At 34.6% G+C, this 17126-nt stretch overlaps 1 protein-coding gene and 1 long non-coding RNA gene across 4 annotated transcripts; one reads left to right on the top strand and one right to left on the bottom strand.

Moving 5' to 3' along the window:
• The first annotated feature begins 536 nt into the window (after window positions 1-536).
• On the top strand, window positions 537-3473 carry LOC113302055. Of its 3 annotated transcripts, none has more exons than XR_003336630.1 (6): window positions 537-737; window positions 1082-1164; window positions 1394-1805; window positions 1882-2071; window positions 2359-2411; window positions 2937-3473. It is a non-coding gene; the product is annotated as an uncharacterized LOC113302055 (long non-coding RNA). The 3 variants fall into 3 exon arrangements; XR_003336629.1 differs by having other exon boundaries at window positions 1898-2071; XR_003336628.1 differs by having other exon boundaries at window positions 1394-2071.
• Window positions 3474-15560: 12087 nt separating this feature from the next.
• On the bottom strand, window positions 15561-16472 carry LOC113305776. The gene has a single exon (XM_026554780.1). The coding sequence runs from the start codon at window positions 16470-16472 to the stop codon at window positions 15561-15563; it is 912 nt and encodes a 303-aa protein (XP_026410565.1).
• Window positions 16473-17126: the final 654 nt, after the last annotated feature.

Consider the following 17126-nt stretch of genomic DNA (forward strand, 5'->3'; position numbering starts at 1 on the left):
AAATAGATTAAAAAGTTAAGAATCCCAATATTGATTAAATCCATATCTCTTTATTTTTTTTCTTCGCTGATCTATTAATGGAATGATATCTTGTTCTTCTTTGTTGTTCTTCTTCTTCAATTGAATTATATCTTCTTCTTCTTCTTTGTTCTTCTTCTTCATGAATCTGCTCTCGGTCTTCTTCTTCTTAATCGATTCAGATCTGAAAAATAAAAATAATATGCTTGACGTGTTTTTATGTTAGGTATTGATTGGACGGAGGGACAATTACGACATTTATGAAATACACATAAACCACCTTACACGTATGCTGGACGAGAGAATAAAAAATCTGATCCAAAAGCATGTTTTTGGACCAGCGAGTAATTGTTTTCTGATGATGGACTACACAGTAACCGGTTTTTCATATATTGGATTAACTAGTAATTCCTAGAAGAAAAATTGTCAAGGTCATCAAAATAAAGCCAATAGCTGACGTCATTTAAATAAAAAAAAATACCTGAAATAGCCTTCTCATTTTTCATTTGAGAGAAGCAGATCTAGAAACAGAGATGAGAGATACGGACGGATCGAGAGAGATAGAGATTGAAAGAATATGTCGATCAAGATAGAGAATGAGAGAATGGTTGCAATTTGATTTTAGGATTTTCCTCAGTTCGATCTAAATCAATTAAGAGAGATTAGGTTCTAGATTCAGTTAAACAATCTTAACAATTGAACTGCCAAAGTTGCTCCAGGTAATTTTGATTCGTCTTGTACTCGTGTTTAAGGTAATATTTGATAACGATTCTCGTGAGATTTTCCTTTTGATTTCTTCATTTTGGTAAAAAATTAACTAGAGATTTTGCTATGATGATGATAATTATGAAGAGATTTTTTTTAGGGTTTATAAATGAGATAGTCAAAAAGTTAATGAGATCTCTATTTCTAACAAAGAAGTAAGAAATCACTTGAATTTATCAGCTTAAATTCTTAGATTTGAAATTAATTTCTGCTGAATTTATATTAAATTTGTTATTTGAAGTATTTATATGTTGATATTAAGTAGTTACTAATGATTTTTGTTTGTTGATGGGAACAGGTAGTATTGGAAAGTTACAATTACTTGAAGCTGAGAAGAAGAAGATAAGACAAAAGCATGAAAGAAAAGAGAAGAAAGTACAGGTTCGTCAGAGAAAATAAGATTTTATTGAATTGATTTCTTTTTGTTTATATCTCTTGTTGGAAATTGATGTTTAGTACTGTAATTGACGATGCACTTTAGATCAGCATATTTTCTCCGGGGGATAGTGTTATCTTTCAGGAACTTTTTTTTTCTGATTTTTTCTATGCAGTAAATATGCACACTTCTTAGTTGTGTGGAAAATATTCACACCTTTCTTTTTATGTGCAGGCAATATATAAACTGTTTAGCCATTGAACACTAATATGTTACCCAAGATGCCAGAAAGATACTGATAAGCTCTATAAAGGTTCAATTTCTGAAAACTTAGCCATGATGAACAAATGAAATGATAGACTAGTAGTAACACGCAAGGTGGTGATAAAAAACCGTCGTAACTTTCCTAGTTGCGAGGGTACATTTATCTTCTTTTTTTTGAGTAGCCTATCAGAGAAAACAAGCTGGTAATGGATCCCAAATGATCAATTTGGAATAAAACCCCCACGCTGCTATTTCCTTGATTAATTATCGATGGGAAGACTTTGGCTATTCTTTGTAGGATATAAAGCATCAATTCTTGAGTTTAGCAGTTGATTATTCATCTTTAATATGTTATCGGGTCTCTGCAAAGCAAAAGGAAATGGTAGGGTTGTTGTTGTTCAACTTTTTTTTTAAGTAAATGAAAATACATCAAGATAATATCTTAATCTGCCTTCCAGTTTTGGTGTCAAATAGGTAGCAAGGTTAGTGGGAAACTACTTTGGTGATGGCGCAAATGACGTTAGCAAAACTACTTCTCCATTTCTTAGTTTCGGTTCTTGGAGAAACTTCTTGTTGAGAGATCAGTTAAGAAGAGAAGCAAAGAAAGTGTCAGTGGAAATTTGAAAGACTCAACACAAAGAGGAAATGGTTAGTTTGTTCATGTAAAGTACTATATATGTGATTTCAATTGTAGAGTTTGATATATCAGGTGCCCATCAAACGCATGCGTTGGCTGTGATGAAACTTGTGGTACAATTTTTTTACTTTTGGCCATTTTTTGTGTGCTGCCATCATGCAATGTGTTTTTATATGGTGTTCTTTATGGTGTTTGAACAAGTATATAGCTTATGAATCTTTATTAGAATGAACATAGCTAGTATTTATTTTTCCAATTTTTATGAATTGTATTAATGTAATTTGTGTGCTTGTTGTAGTGAATGGAACCCTGAAGAGTTTCTTGGGCTGCTGCATTGCTTTATGCTTAACGGTAAGTCTTCGATAGGTATTAATCCTAATTTCTTTTTTATCCCTCTTAATGATTTGGTTGATGAAACGATTCATGCTAGTTGTTTAGGATAATGTACTGACCCCTAGGATTCTCCACAGATCCACTCTCTCTTGGTATTACATAATGTTGTTTCATGTTTTAAACATATATAAATGGAAACAAAAGTCATAGGCAACAAGGTTTCTTACAGTGTATACACCAAAGAATTTGTGTGCAAGATTTATACACTAAGAATATTCCGTGTAGACTTCATGCACCCAAGAATTTGCGTGCAGACTTTATGCACCCAAGAATTTGCATGCAGGTTTTATGCACCCAAGAATTTGCATGCAGGTTTTATGCACCAAAGACTTATTCTATGAGATTGTAAAGTCCGTGTTGCAGAAAGTACATAGAAAATAAGTGTTGACATGTTCATATTCTCCTTGTTGATTTTTTTTGGTGCAATTGTTATGCACTGTGTTTCTGGTGATTTGATTTTTGTTGTGTTTGTTTCTATCGTAGTGAGTAGGTATTCAATGCAACTCAATACCTCTCGTTTTGAAGTTTTTCAAGCACCGGATGATTTGGTCAACTCAACTAAGGATGAGAGCAATGAATATCGCGACAGAAGCATTATTAATTTCATGTCAAGGGTCTACCTTGTAACTAATTGAAAGGATCGGATTCTTGTGGCTGCATTTCGAAAATGCAAGCTTCTGTTCCTTATACCGGGATGAGATGCTCAAGGAAAGCATACTCTCTGGACCCTACAAGATAATTAGAGAGGATTTGGCACTACAATCAAGGCGGAAGCATATGGATTATTGTGGAGAGAACACTGTCAATGTCATCTGTTCACTTTTATGATAATTTTTGCAGTTTAAAAAACATATATATTTTAGATTGTGTAGTTTGTTCTGTTGTATATGGCAAGCAATTAAAATACTTCAGTTTGGTGTCTCTTATCCTACGTCGGAACACAGCTTTATCGTGTGTGAGGGCTAAGGCTCTATATTTTTTGATAAAATAAATAAAGGAAAAGACTACATTTTGGGGGTATTTCATTATGCAGATGTGTTGCAAGAGCTAAAATATCAATTTTTTGTCATTTCTGGCTCACAAAAACTGGTCCATTGCGATGATCTTTTGCGATCAACAATGTTACATACCAATACATGATCTTAGATTATGCAACAATAACGTCTAAAAGATGGCTAACCTAAGACTTCCTTTAGTTTAAACAATGTTATCAATTTACAACTTCTTACAAAAGAGAAAATTTTAAAAAAAGAAATGTTAAAAAAAGATTTACAATCTGAACCGATCTCTCAAACCAAAGCGAGAATAGTTGGTCTATCTCACTGAATAACCAAAACTCCGACCAGAATGATGAAAGTGCATGCACAAAGTTTCATATAAATATAAGATATTCAGCGTCAGCTGGCCCAACACTGAAAGCTTCACTGACTTCTTTGAAAGCAGACGGTAGGAGACTCTCGTCGGCCGTTTTCTACAATATCATCCAAGTTAATGACAGAGCTAGAGAAACCCTAAACACAGTCCTTGTTCTGTAACAAAATATGATGGCACAATATTGGAAACCCATTTCACTGCATCTGTATACACTAGTAGTTAGTAACTACAAAATTTAAACATTATCAATTAAGAACCATACACTTTTAGGTTCATCAAGTTTATCATCATAAAGTTTTTTACTTAAACACTACCAATGATATATAGACATTGTTCGATGTAGAGAATATTCACACGTTATCCAGTGAAGAAAATATTCACACATTCTCCAGTGCATAATATATACACACATTTTCTCAGTGCAGAGAATATTCACACATTATTCAGTGCAGAAACTATACACACATTCAAGATATCAAACTGATATTACCTTTTGAAGCTTTTCTGTTATCTCGGCTGTCAAAGATGTTTTACTATCTCATCTTTTAAAGTATTGTCTTCGTACAACCCTTCCTGAAATATAAACAAGGATGTTTTTTCTTCATAAATTCTTTAATCAATTAACTATTGTTATATGCAGGTAATATCCACAATCAACAGAAATTACCTTTTCAAACTTAATTAGACATGAAGAAACTTTAAGAACTTGAATAAATGAATGAAACATGTAGTATATCATCACAAGTACCTAATTTACTAGTTCATTCTAAATAATTTATAATAACATTGAAACATGTACAATAGCATTATAAAGTTTTTACTTAAACACTACCAATGATATGTAGACATTGTTCAGTGTAGAGAATATTCAGACGTTATCCATTGAAGAAAATATTCACACATTCTCCAGTGCAGAATATATACACACGTTTTCTGAGTACAGAGAATATCCACACATTACCCAGTGCAGAAACTATACGCACATTCAAGATATCAAACTGATATTACCTTTTGAAGCTTTTCTGTTATCTCGCTGTCAAAGATGTTTTACTATCTCCATCTTTTAAAGTCTTGCCTTCGTACAATCCTTCCTGAAATATAAACAAGGATTTTTTTTTCTTCATAAATTCTTTAATCTATTGTTATATGCAGGTAATATCCACAATCAACAGAAATTACATTTTCAAACTTAATTAGACATGAAGAAACTTTAAGACATTGAACAAATGAATGAAACAAGTATTATATCATCACAAGTACCTAATTTACTAGTTCATTCTAAATAATTTATAACAACATTGAAACATGTATAATAGCATCATAAAGTTTTTACTTAAACACTACCAATGATATATAGACATTGTTCAGTGTAGAGAATATTCACACGTTATCCAGTGAAGAAAATATTCACACATTCTCCATTGCACAATATATACACACATTTTCTCTCAGTGTGGAGAATATTCACACATTATCCAATGAATATGTTCGCTTGTCAGAATATATACACACATTTTTCTCAGTGTAGAGAATATTCACATGTTATACAGTGAAGAAAAATATTCACACATTTTCCTGTGCAGAATATATACACACGTTTTCTCCCAGTGTGGGGAATATTCACACATTATCCAATGCAGAAAATTTGACATCGAAACAAGTCTAGCTCATGAAAAAGAACAAGAATATTAAACTTACTTGAAGGGAAGGAAAGTCACCATCTGAGTATGATAATTTACCATCTAAACGAAATTTTATAAATGTAATAATATTAAAGCTCTTTAATATAAATATCATAATTTACCGTCTAAGAATATTAAGCTCAATAGTCAGTAAATTGTCATGATAGTCAATAGATGTTAAGAATATTAACCAGTATTCATATCCATTACGTTACGAATAGGCAACAAGTTGATATCAAGGTCACGCGTATAAACAGTCGCTACATGCGCAGACCAATGTTTAATGCTAAGCCTTTGAGGCCTGTGTAAGTACATTTTCTGTACTCTCTACGTGCTCGAAGTTGGGCAAGACAACTTTCAAGGATGTATACCTGCCTCGAAAAATAAAATAAGTCTTATTAAAGGAAATAAGACAAATGAATACGAACACATATAGATGCATGCTTCGACTTACTATCTAACAACACGAACTCAAAGCATCATTTTGCGCATTGAGTAAGTATCTATGTTGAAGCACGACAGATGAAATAATTTTAAAAAGATCAAAACAAAACAATCATCCTGTGTTGGATATATCCACAAACAACTATTGTGCAGGTATGTGCAGGCAATGTCTACATCATTTAGCTAATTTGGACTAATCATAGAAAAATTTCATGTGCATGGGATATTCACACATCTGTATATGAAAATCAAGATGCAAATTTCAGTTTCATGTTGTATAAATCTAGTAGAGATTTGAAATACAACTTCACATTATATAAATCTAGAATATAACATGGTATTTAACGATAAATCAACATGAAAACAAGAAAATAAGAAGAGATTTTAGTACTTTTTGCTAGCTGGTTTTCTTTGAACGACTATTGCTTGCTTGTTCTCCAAAACTGCTCTCTGATTGTATTTTCTCTTTTGGCTTGTTGAATTTGCTTCAATTGCTTCACTGTGGTAAATATATTGAAAGATTAAACCTACATACCCTAATTTTTCACGGTGGTTATCGAAATGCTGATGAATAATTAGTAAAACGACGATCATGAAAATATCTGGAGATTTCTTATAGCCAACCTAGTGGATTTTTAGGTTATCAAAATTAGGGTAACGATGAGAGTTTTTGAGTTTGATTACGAGTTCAAATTTTTGATTTCGTTTGATTTCGATCTTTCATTTTCTATTTTTCTGATCGTAATTTCTGAATCTAAAATGGTAGTGTCACTAAAGGGATAGAGAGAGGTGATGAGGAAGAAATCGGGAAGAAATGAGGGAGACAATGTTTTTGTAACGTCGATTTCATATGTATTGAGGGTTATTTTAGTAATCTAGATTTTAATAATATCATAGGGCCTTCAGCATAATTTACATAAATAATCAAATAACCCTGGGGCCATATATGTAAACCTCATAATTTCCAGGGTTATTACAATAAATTTCTCATAAATAAATTGAGAAGGTCGACTTATATACCGTCGCGGTTCAATGCGTTACGAAAAGTTGAATCCACATGTGTTGTACGTCGAATTCACGCCTTCGCTCCAGCTAGACCAATTGCTTAGCATAATTTGCAAGCACACGCTAGTTCAGGATTAGTCACGCCTTCACCCTAGCTAAACCAATTGCTTAGCATGATTTGCAAGCATGCACCAGGTCGGGATTAGTATTTCTTGTAAAGTGGAGTACCATGTACGTGCGTGTCGCTTGAATCTAAGGATTTGAATAAAAAACACTTTCCTAACACTATGAAAAGCACAATACTGATAGTAACTTATTTTATTTGGTGATCGATTACAAAATGCTTTGAAGGGTGATTTTAACTGAAGAAGTTTTATTCATTAAGACCACTAACCTCCTTACAATAACACAAAGAAACGCAAGCATACATTTGGATGGCCCTGATTTGCAGTTAAACAGAATATTAATGCAGCATGGACCGCATCAAATTGAGATATGATGCTTCCCACAAAAGCAAGGAAGCTACCAAGTTGTTTATACGTGCATCATAAAAGCATGGATATAGTACTATGTGTAGCCTAAGTATCAAGTTTTGAAATACATAAGTAACACTTCGTGAAATTTTTCAAAATGATTAGTGTAATCTAGTTTGAGCATCTAATTCATGTTGCTTCTATTTTTTAGTCTCTAGTATGCTTTTAGTAACTATATTAGCAGTAGTAACATCTGTTTTTTCTGGTAAACATCACCTGCAGCGCATGTAAACACCACCTGATCATCGACAAATAGGTATGTGAAGACTGAACCATCACTAGCCCAAAACCTGGTTTTTAGGACGCCTTGGGAGGGAGGAAAATGACAGATCCTACATGTTGTTATATATTTTACAGTTTAGATTTGTCAAAATAATTGTATATGGTAAATGACAGTGTCAATCTGTCCAGTTTTTTCGGTTATGTTTAGCTCCCACTCCGTTAAAGTTCCACCCATATCGGATAACAACATAAGCCATTAAAATCACATTAATCGAACGACCTCTAATTAGATTTAGAAACTACTCAAAACTGAAAACACTCGGAGAAGATAAAGTCTTTTGTATTCTCCTCCTTTATGTCGTTTGAAGGAAACTATCTCCTTAACTTCCGCTGTTCTTCTTCTGATATTTTTACTTAAATTTAGATGTTAAACTCATCAATTTCATCACTCAAATCGCTTCAGGTTTCTTGAAAACCCTTGATTTCTTTAGAAACTGGAATCAGATCCAATTCCAAATCCACCTCATACAGAGACCGCGGGTGGAGATTTTTGTTTTCTTTAGAAACTGGAATCAGACCTCTCTTTAAAATCTATACATAGATTTAGCTTTGAACGATGAAAGCGTTGGTGGATTGATGGCCAGCAGAGAAGAATCATCATCAAAAAAAGGTGAAAAAACCTAGGGTGGAGGAAAGCTAGAGAGGCGAAATCAGTAAGATTCTTGTAATTTTGGTATAAATTTTTTTGATTATTCATTATGATCAGCTCGATACTCCTTCAGTAGTTGACTATCACATACAAAATTATACTAAATGTAGGGGTAAAATATTGAACACTTAATTATCATGCGAAGTTACTACGGAGCGAGCTTCATCGCATACAACATTCCTTGGATGACGGAACGGATGACGTCACAAGTCACGAGTAAAGTGTGGAAGCTGTGCGAAGTTTAAGAGCACATGCGAGAAGATGCAGTATAAGCGCGCGAAAACATCGCACGTCAGATCCGAAAATATGGGCTTTATTAGGGGGAAAATATCATTTGGTCCTTTTTTTGGTGGGCCCATGTCTGTTTAGTCCTTTGGTCAAACGCCTTTACTGTTTGGTCCATAATTAAAAAAAAATACCAAACAGACAATAATACCCTTACCTTAACTGTTACCGCCTTCAACCCACGATCTCCTAAAAGCGCGTCAACTGTCTTTCTCCTTCTTTTCAGTTTCATTTTCAGAGAACCACAACTTCTTCGTCTTCTTCGGTCCAAAACCCAGAGAACGAACATCATCAAAACCAAGAATCCACCAAAATCAGTCGAAATCATTTCAACTTTCGCAAATCAAAATCAAAACAGTCTTCAAAATCAGAAAACCAAACCCAGAAAACCAAACCCACAAAATCGAAAAACCCTAGAAAAATTGAAGAAATCAAAATCCTAAATGGGTAAATTGAAGAGAAAAGTAGTAGTAGATACATCTTCAGACGAAGAAGTTGAAGAAAGAGATAGCCAATTAGTTATTTTCGAAGGAGATAGTCAAGAAGAAGAAGAACCAGTGACAAAGAAATCAAGAGTAAAGAAAGCAGCGAAAGGTAAAAACACTAATTCGAAGTTGATTTTTGATCTGTTTGTTGTTGAATTTAGCATGTATTCCAATTTTTCTGTTGTCTGCATGTTTCTCCTTTGGTGTTTGCTGGACTTCATTACTAAAATGAAGTCTAGAAAAATTGTGTCGAGTCCATGTTTCTCCTTTGGTGTTTGCCGGACTTCATTTCTAGAATGAAGTCTAGAAAAATTGTGCTAAGTCCATGTTTCTCCTTTGGTGTTTGCTGGACTTCATTTCTAGAATGAAGTCTAGAAAAATTGTGCTGAGTCCATATTTCTCCTTTGGTGTTTGCCGGACTTCATTTCTAGAATGAAGTCTAGAAAAATTGTACTGAGTCCATGTTTCTCCTTTGGTGTTTGCCGGACTTCATTTTTAGAATGAATTCTAGAAAAATTGCGCTAAGTCCATGTTTCTCCTTTGGTGTTTGCTGGACTAAGTCCATGTTTAGAATGAAGTTTAGAAAAATTGTACTAAGTCCATGTTTCTCCTTTGGTGTTTTCCGGACTTCATTTCTAGAATGAAGTCTAGAAAAATTGTACTGAATCCATGTTTCTTCTTTGGTGTTTGCTGGACTTCATTTCTAGAATGAAGTCCAGAAAAATTGCGCTTCAAGATTTTACAGTTCATTATCTACATTCTTATACCTGCATATTCTACCTAGATTTTGTACAAAAATGAAGTAAGCCGGTGTTGACATTATCTAGAGTGATTCTTGTGTTGGTTCTTCTTTGAAAGCCTCATTTTATTGAATGAACTTCGAAATGCTTGAGAGTTCACCAAGTAGAATGAACTGAAGTATTGGTCCTTCTCAAGCCACACTTTATCTTCTTTTATAAACTACTATTTAAAAAAATGTAACCATTAATCTTCTTTTCTTTTGTCTTTAAAAAAATTGTAGATAAGAAGATAAAGTGTAGCTTTGCTGGAGCCATTGCTCTTGCTGCTAAGATTAAAGCTCTTCCAAAACATGAGGCTTTGAATGAAGAACAGAGATATGCTTTGTATGGAGTCCGTTGGGTAGTGTAGCCAAAGTATTTCTGGAAGCGGAGATTGTTGCTACTGAATGGATTAAGTCAATACCTATTGTCCAAGTTGTCTGCGATGCACATCAGTTCATTCCTGAAACAAATGACCATACGTTCGTTTTCAAAGTAGGGGAAGAAACATATGTGCTAAGATCATCACCTGAAAAGTTGTCGTTAGTGTTTGGAATACCATGTATTCCTGGAGGTGAAATAGAAGAATCTTTCTTGGACACTAGAAACGTAGCTAACTACACTATTAGAAGGTTCTATAGAACCTACGAATTTGTTCCACCTAAAAAGAAACTTTCTGATATAAAGAACACATAATTGAAAGAAAAAATCGTTGAGTTGATTAAGAATAGAGGATCTAGTGAAGATCTTGTAACCATGTTTGAGCTCTTTCTATTGTCTACTATTTTTCTTACTACTAGTGATGGAGGTTCCATCCACACCAAGTACCTAGCATGCATAGAGGCAATAGATAGAGTATCTCTACCGCATCTCATACACAAGCATTTGATGGAAAGCTTGAGAAGAGGTTCTTCTGAAAGGTGTTACATTTACTTGTTGGTGAGATGAAAGACTGTTCATTTTGTCATTTTGAGGTTTGATGTTGAAATGAATTATTGTTGATAACTGACCAGTATAATTCTTCTCTTTTACATCCTTGGTTTGCTGAGCATTCAAAGAAATTAAAACCCAAGTGGCAGGTGAAGAAAATAGTAGACTACCGTCCAAGATTTGCAAGGTGGAATATCGATACCATTTGCAAACACTTAACGTCTAAGATGAATGTTGATGATTTTGGAGAGGTAAAAATCTAGTACCATTATATTTTATTCAATTTCATATAATGAACTATGCTGCTTTAAGATAAAAATGGCAATTCATTCCACAAAATGAACTCTGACTGTTAATGTCGAATCATCTGATGTTCTAGTTCATTCTCCTTGTATTGTAATGGATACCTACAAGGAATGTTTAATGAGTGTGTTCATTGTGTGTAATGAACTTTTTTTTTTTTTGTGTGTGCAGCTATCGGATATGTTCTTGGAAGAATATACCCATGCTGAAAACAAGCTCCTGCAAAAGCAAAAAGCCAAGACAAAGGCTGAATTGCTTGAGGAAGAATTCAGTCAAATGAATGCCCAGATAGAACATATGAAAGCTACACATGTTCAAGAAATATAGGACCTGATAGGTAAACATGCTCAAGAGATACAACAGTTGATAAAGAAGCATACTGAGGAGATGTTGGATCTTTTGTTAAGGTAGGAAGACCTTGAAAAATCACTTGCAGAAGCCACAACTTCGAAGACACTCTTTGATAGAAAGATGGAATGCCTTGAAATATACTTGGCTTCAAAGCAACCTGAAGTTGATGCATTGCTAGATCAAGGAGGGAATGTGGCGAAATTCATGGCAGACCAAGCATCAGAGTACATGCGTACTAAACTTTTCACTGATGAGCATAAGGATGCTAAAGATATGCAATCAGATGCTGTTGTGGATGAGGCCGTGGAAGCTGGTGTTGGAAATATGAATGATGATGTTGGAATTGCAAACCCAGATGTTGCTGTGGATGATGGAATGCAAGCAGTACCAGATGCTGTAAATGAAGCTGCTGGAGGTTCTGATCATCTCTTTCCCGCCTTATCTTTTGGAGATCCTTCTGTAGAAGTTGATGCAAGTGATATTCAGAAAAATCTCCTTGATGAGATGACTGAAGTAGAGCTTCCTTCAATTCCAAACAACACCGCAGCTCCTTTGAGTATTGATCAATGTGTGAATCTTGGTAAGAATTCTAAATTTTTTTCTTCCTTCTGCAAATATTTTAGTTTTTCTTTTCAAGCAGAGGTTGGAGTTCATTCTCATGGATGAACTCTGGATACAGTATAGAAGTTGGACTTCATTATGGAAATGAACTTTGACTTTTCAAGCAGAGGTTGGAGTTCATTCTCATGGGTGAACTCTGGGTACAAATATAGAAGTTGGAGTTCATTCTTCTGAATGAAGGTGTATACCATGTTTGATGTTTGATGAATAATACCATGTTTGCTGGACTTCATTTTTAGAATGAAGTATAGAAAAATTGTACTGAAAATTGTTGTTTGAGTTCATTCTTCTGAATGAAGGTGTATACCGTGTTCTATGAGTTCCTTCTTTATAATGAAGGTGTATGCCAAGTTACCTCTTTGATGTTTGCTGGAGTTCATTTCTAGAATGAAGTCTAGAAAAATTGTAAAGAGCTCATTCCTATAGTGAACCATATTTCTCCTTGGATGTTTGCTGGACTTCATTTTATAGAATGAAGTTAGTAGATCTATATGATGATGTTGTAAAATGAAGTTAGATCTATTTATGAGTTCATTCTTTAGAATGAAGGTGTATATTTGTTTGATTTATTCTTCTTGAATTATTTGTAACAGCAAGTGACACAGATGATATAATAGATAGAGAAGAGCATGTGAGTCTGTAGTTTATTGATGACAAGAATGAGAAGAATGAGTATTTGAATGATGAAGAAGCTGACACCGTCATCAAAGCTATACTAAAGGAGATCAATAATGACCGTAGTCCTCCTAGTTTCTCGATTGGGATGACACAGTACCATCCCACCCCTGTGTCACAAGAAGCAACTGGAGTGGTTACTAGGTCAAAGAAAGTAAAGACAATTGCCGCAGATGTGGAAACAGTTTCGCAAATAGTTGCAGAACTGAATGAAATAGGCCTTGGTTCATTGATGGAGCAGACTCAGAAGACACCTGTGAAAGTAGTACCGGAAGAAACTAGTAGAATGGCTACTAGATCAAACAAACCAGTGAAACCAATAGGGGATGAATTCATATCAGGATCAGATTACAGTTTAAAGAAAACAAGATTCATACTGATGTTGAACAAATAAAAGAAGGTAGTGGCAAAGGTACCACCTCAAGTTGATAGAGTTAAAGAAGTGAAGAAGAAGAATGTACCACAGGCGCAGCAAGAGATAAAGAAGAACCCTGTTGGTAAGAGGAAAAGAGGATCCGAGCCTGCAAATGTTCAGGGAGAAACACCACAGGCGCAACAAGAACATCGGATTCAAGAAGCAGCAACACATGCTCCTCGAAGAGTAAGACAAGAAATCAAGCCAAATCTACCAGAACTGAGAGGATCTCCTTTGTACCACAGATTTGATAATGTTGCGCTGGCGGTATTTGGTGATTTCTTCGGCAAAGCTATGACTACGTATGTTTCTCTTACTAACTCTTTATATGTTTCTCTTCAATAATTCTTTTTTGGTATAAACTTTTGACAGTTCATTTTTTCTTTTATTTTTAGTCAAGCAGCTTGGAAAGCAGAGAATCACAAGCAAATTCCAATTTCAGTTCAAGGGAGTGAAATTTCTCTCTGTTGTTCAATGATTACTTGGATACCACCTTGCTGGACTACTATATATACAGAAAGTATAAAGCTGCAAACAACGATAGAATGCTCAATGATAGCGAGGACAGTGAGACTCGAAGAAAGTATATCAACTTCGAGATTATGAATTCAACAATTCGTAAGTGTGTTTCTTCCTATCCATTGATAAAAAGTGAACTGTTTGCTTGCAGTTTGTCTGATTTAGAGAAAAATGCATGCCTATGAAGGTTATTTGATTTTTATCTATTTGAACTGTATAATCCAGCATGCATAGAATGAGAACTGCTTATCTAATTCATTTCTTTTTGTTTTTCAGACATTTTTTCGTGGCACAATGAACTTAAGAGAACAGAAGAAGTTGATCAGTTTATAAAAGGCATGCCTGAAAAAACCGAAAAGCTGCTCATTCCTATGAATACTGACCCACACAGTGGTAATGCAAAATCAAAAGGGTCTCTAGGTGAACACTGGCATCTGCTGGTTTTTGACGTCGGCAACTACACATGGGAGCATTACAACTCCATCAAAAAGGGAGAGCTTGGTAAGCAATGCAAAGCTGACGCAAACAGAATGGCTATGTACTGCATGAAACACATCAACTTGTGGCTACAAGCTCATGGTAGGGTGAGATGCAGCAACGTCAACTTTGAAAATCTGCCAGGAGTGCCAGATCAAGGAGCATATCCAGATTGCCTGTTACACCTGCTATTGGATCAAGAGAAGTGTCAAGCCAACCACAAAACAAGTCAGAGTGTGTTGAAGAAAGCTGACATGATAGAGAAGATGCAAGCAAGAAGAGTTGGGATGGCCTACAAACTTCTTACTGCATCAGGAGATGAAGAGAGCTGGGGTGAATTTTCCAACTCAGAATACCTTAGCAATTGCTTACTTGGAACAGATTAAACAGACAAAACTCTTTTTAACTATAGTATATTGCACAATAGATTAATTCTTATTGCAAAAGAAAACTCTTATGTCTAATATCACCTGAATTACCTTCTAATGTAATTGATACTCTAGTATGTTTTATATTTTCATCTATCATATTTTGGATAATATATAACATCAATGTTCTATCTTATGCCTTGTCTTTCTGTCTTATTTTCTTATGAATTTATTTTGTAGCATGAATGTTCTTTCTTTGATGTTTTGGTGGACTTCATTCCTGAAAATGAACTTTATGGAATTCAAGTTAGTTCTAGGAAAACTAGTGTTCATTCCTGAAAATGAAGTTCATTCTTGAAAATGAAGTTCATTTTAGTAAATGAACTGATAGAGGGGCGGTTCATTCCAGATAATGAGAAATTTATGCATTGTCTTACTATCTAATGGATACCTATTAACTCTAGTCTTCTGTCTTATGTATACCAGTTCATTTACCAAAATAAACTTTATTGGTTATAGGAAAACTTGTGTTCATTCCTGAAAATGAAGTTCATCAGTAAATGAACTGATACATATCCCTGATAATGAAAAATACATATCCCATTGAGTTGATTTGGTAGGAAAAATACCATAACCTTCTACAAAATATCAGTGCATACATATCCAAAAAGAAATAATATCTAAAAAAAGCATTTCTAAGAAAAAAAAGGGAGTTCATTACAGAAAATGAAGTTCATTCCAGAAAATGAAGTGCATATCAAAAAGTTAAAAAAAAAAAAACCTACAACCAGTGCATAATCAAACAGGTAAGAGAAGTTCATAAAAACATAAAAAAACATAAACTAGAAAAAAAAAGGTTCATGCATACTACTCCAGCATTAATACACGATAGGTAGCTTTGTTGTGGTTCCCAATATTCTTGCAATTTGATCACTTCATAGGCCTCCTCTCCTTCTCATAAGCACCACAGATGCGTTTCTTTAGTGGTCTTCCTGGAGGTGTCCTTGGAATACCAGGTAGGACTCTCTCTTCAGGTTCATACGCTTCTGGCCTGTCAGAATTGGGAATGGATCGAATTGCAGGAGCATACGTATGGCGAAAATGATTCGAACCAAAGTAAGGCTGAACAAACCTCAACATCTCAATACCACTCATAATAATAGCAGCAGTGGCGTGAGCACAAGGGAAACCAAACACTTTCCATCTCTGGCAAGTGCACGTCATATGCATCAAATCAACAACATGAGAGCTAGGAGAGTAAACCTCATATATACCATTACATGACTCCGTAACACTCCATGGACGCCCTATATCGACATGTGACTTGAGTAGAGCTTTATAGATGGGAGTCAAACTATCACTATAATTTCTACCAAGCTCACGCCTTTCTGCACTCATCCTCATAATCTTCATCCTAATCTTATCAAGAAGAGCAGTTGGAGGCAGATCCCTTTCAGGAAGAATCCAGTTATTGAAAGACTCTGCAATAGTTGACGAGTGTGTCCCATACCTACATCCTACGAATAAAGCATTTGCCCAATGCTTGGGATCGATATTTCTGATGTACTTGGTAACCCAACCACATCCTATGATACACATCTCATTTAAAGCAGACTCATATTTAGCAACACTATAGCAGTATGCAGCTTTATGGAACAAATCTTGAACTTGTTTATACTTCTCATTTGATTTCTTGATGGGGAGGTTATTCTTCAAATGATGGAAACAATAACTATGATAAAAGTTGGGAAAATACTTGGGAATACTTTGCTTCGGCCCTTCATGACGATCAGTGATAAAGGTGATAGGACGAGAGTCGACACAATGCTGCAAGTTCTCCATAAACCACTACCACCCTTCAATGTCTTCTCCAGGAACTAAAGCATACACAAAAGGAAAAATCCTACAGAATGAAAAGAACTAAAAGTGTCAGTTCATTAAAAAATATCTATAACAAAAATGAAAGTTTCATTCTTAAAATGAAGTCCATTCTGTAGTATGAACTGTATAATCAAAAAATCTATAACTTTTCTACACTTCATTCCAAAAATGAAGTCCATTTTGTAACATGAACTGTAGAATAATCAATATCTATAACTTTTCTACACTTCATTCCAACAATGAAGTCCATTCTATAACATGAACTAAGACCTTCTTTTTCAAAAAATAACAAAGTAAAGCATAAACAAAAGCAGCAGGAGTTCATTCCCCGCTTATGAACAGCTAAAAAACTTAACAGAGAAGCTTCATTCATTCACATTGCTATTTAAAAATAAAAAAAATAAAGGTTTCATTCTATATAATGAATTCCATTCTGTAGCATGAACTGTATAATCAAAAAATCTATAACTTTTCTACACTTCATTCCAAAAATGAAGTTCATTCTATAACATGAACTGTAGAATCAAAGCAGCATGAGTTCATTCCCACTAATGAACATCTAAAAACTTAACAAAAAATAAGAGTTCATTCTTAAAATGAAGACCTTCTTAACAA

Source organism: Papaver somniferum, chromosome 8 (genome assembly GCF_003573695.1).
Source record: "Papaver somniferum cultivar HN1 chromosome 8, ASM357369v1, whole genome shotgun sequence".
Lineage (NCBI taxonomy): Eukaryota > Viridiplantae > Streptophyta > Magnoliopsida > Ranunculales > Papaveraceae > Papaver > Papaver somniferum.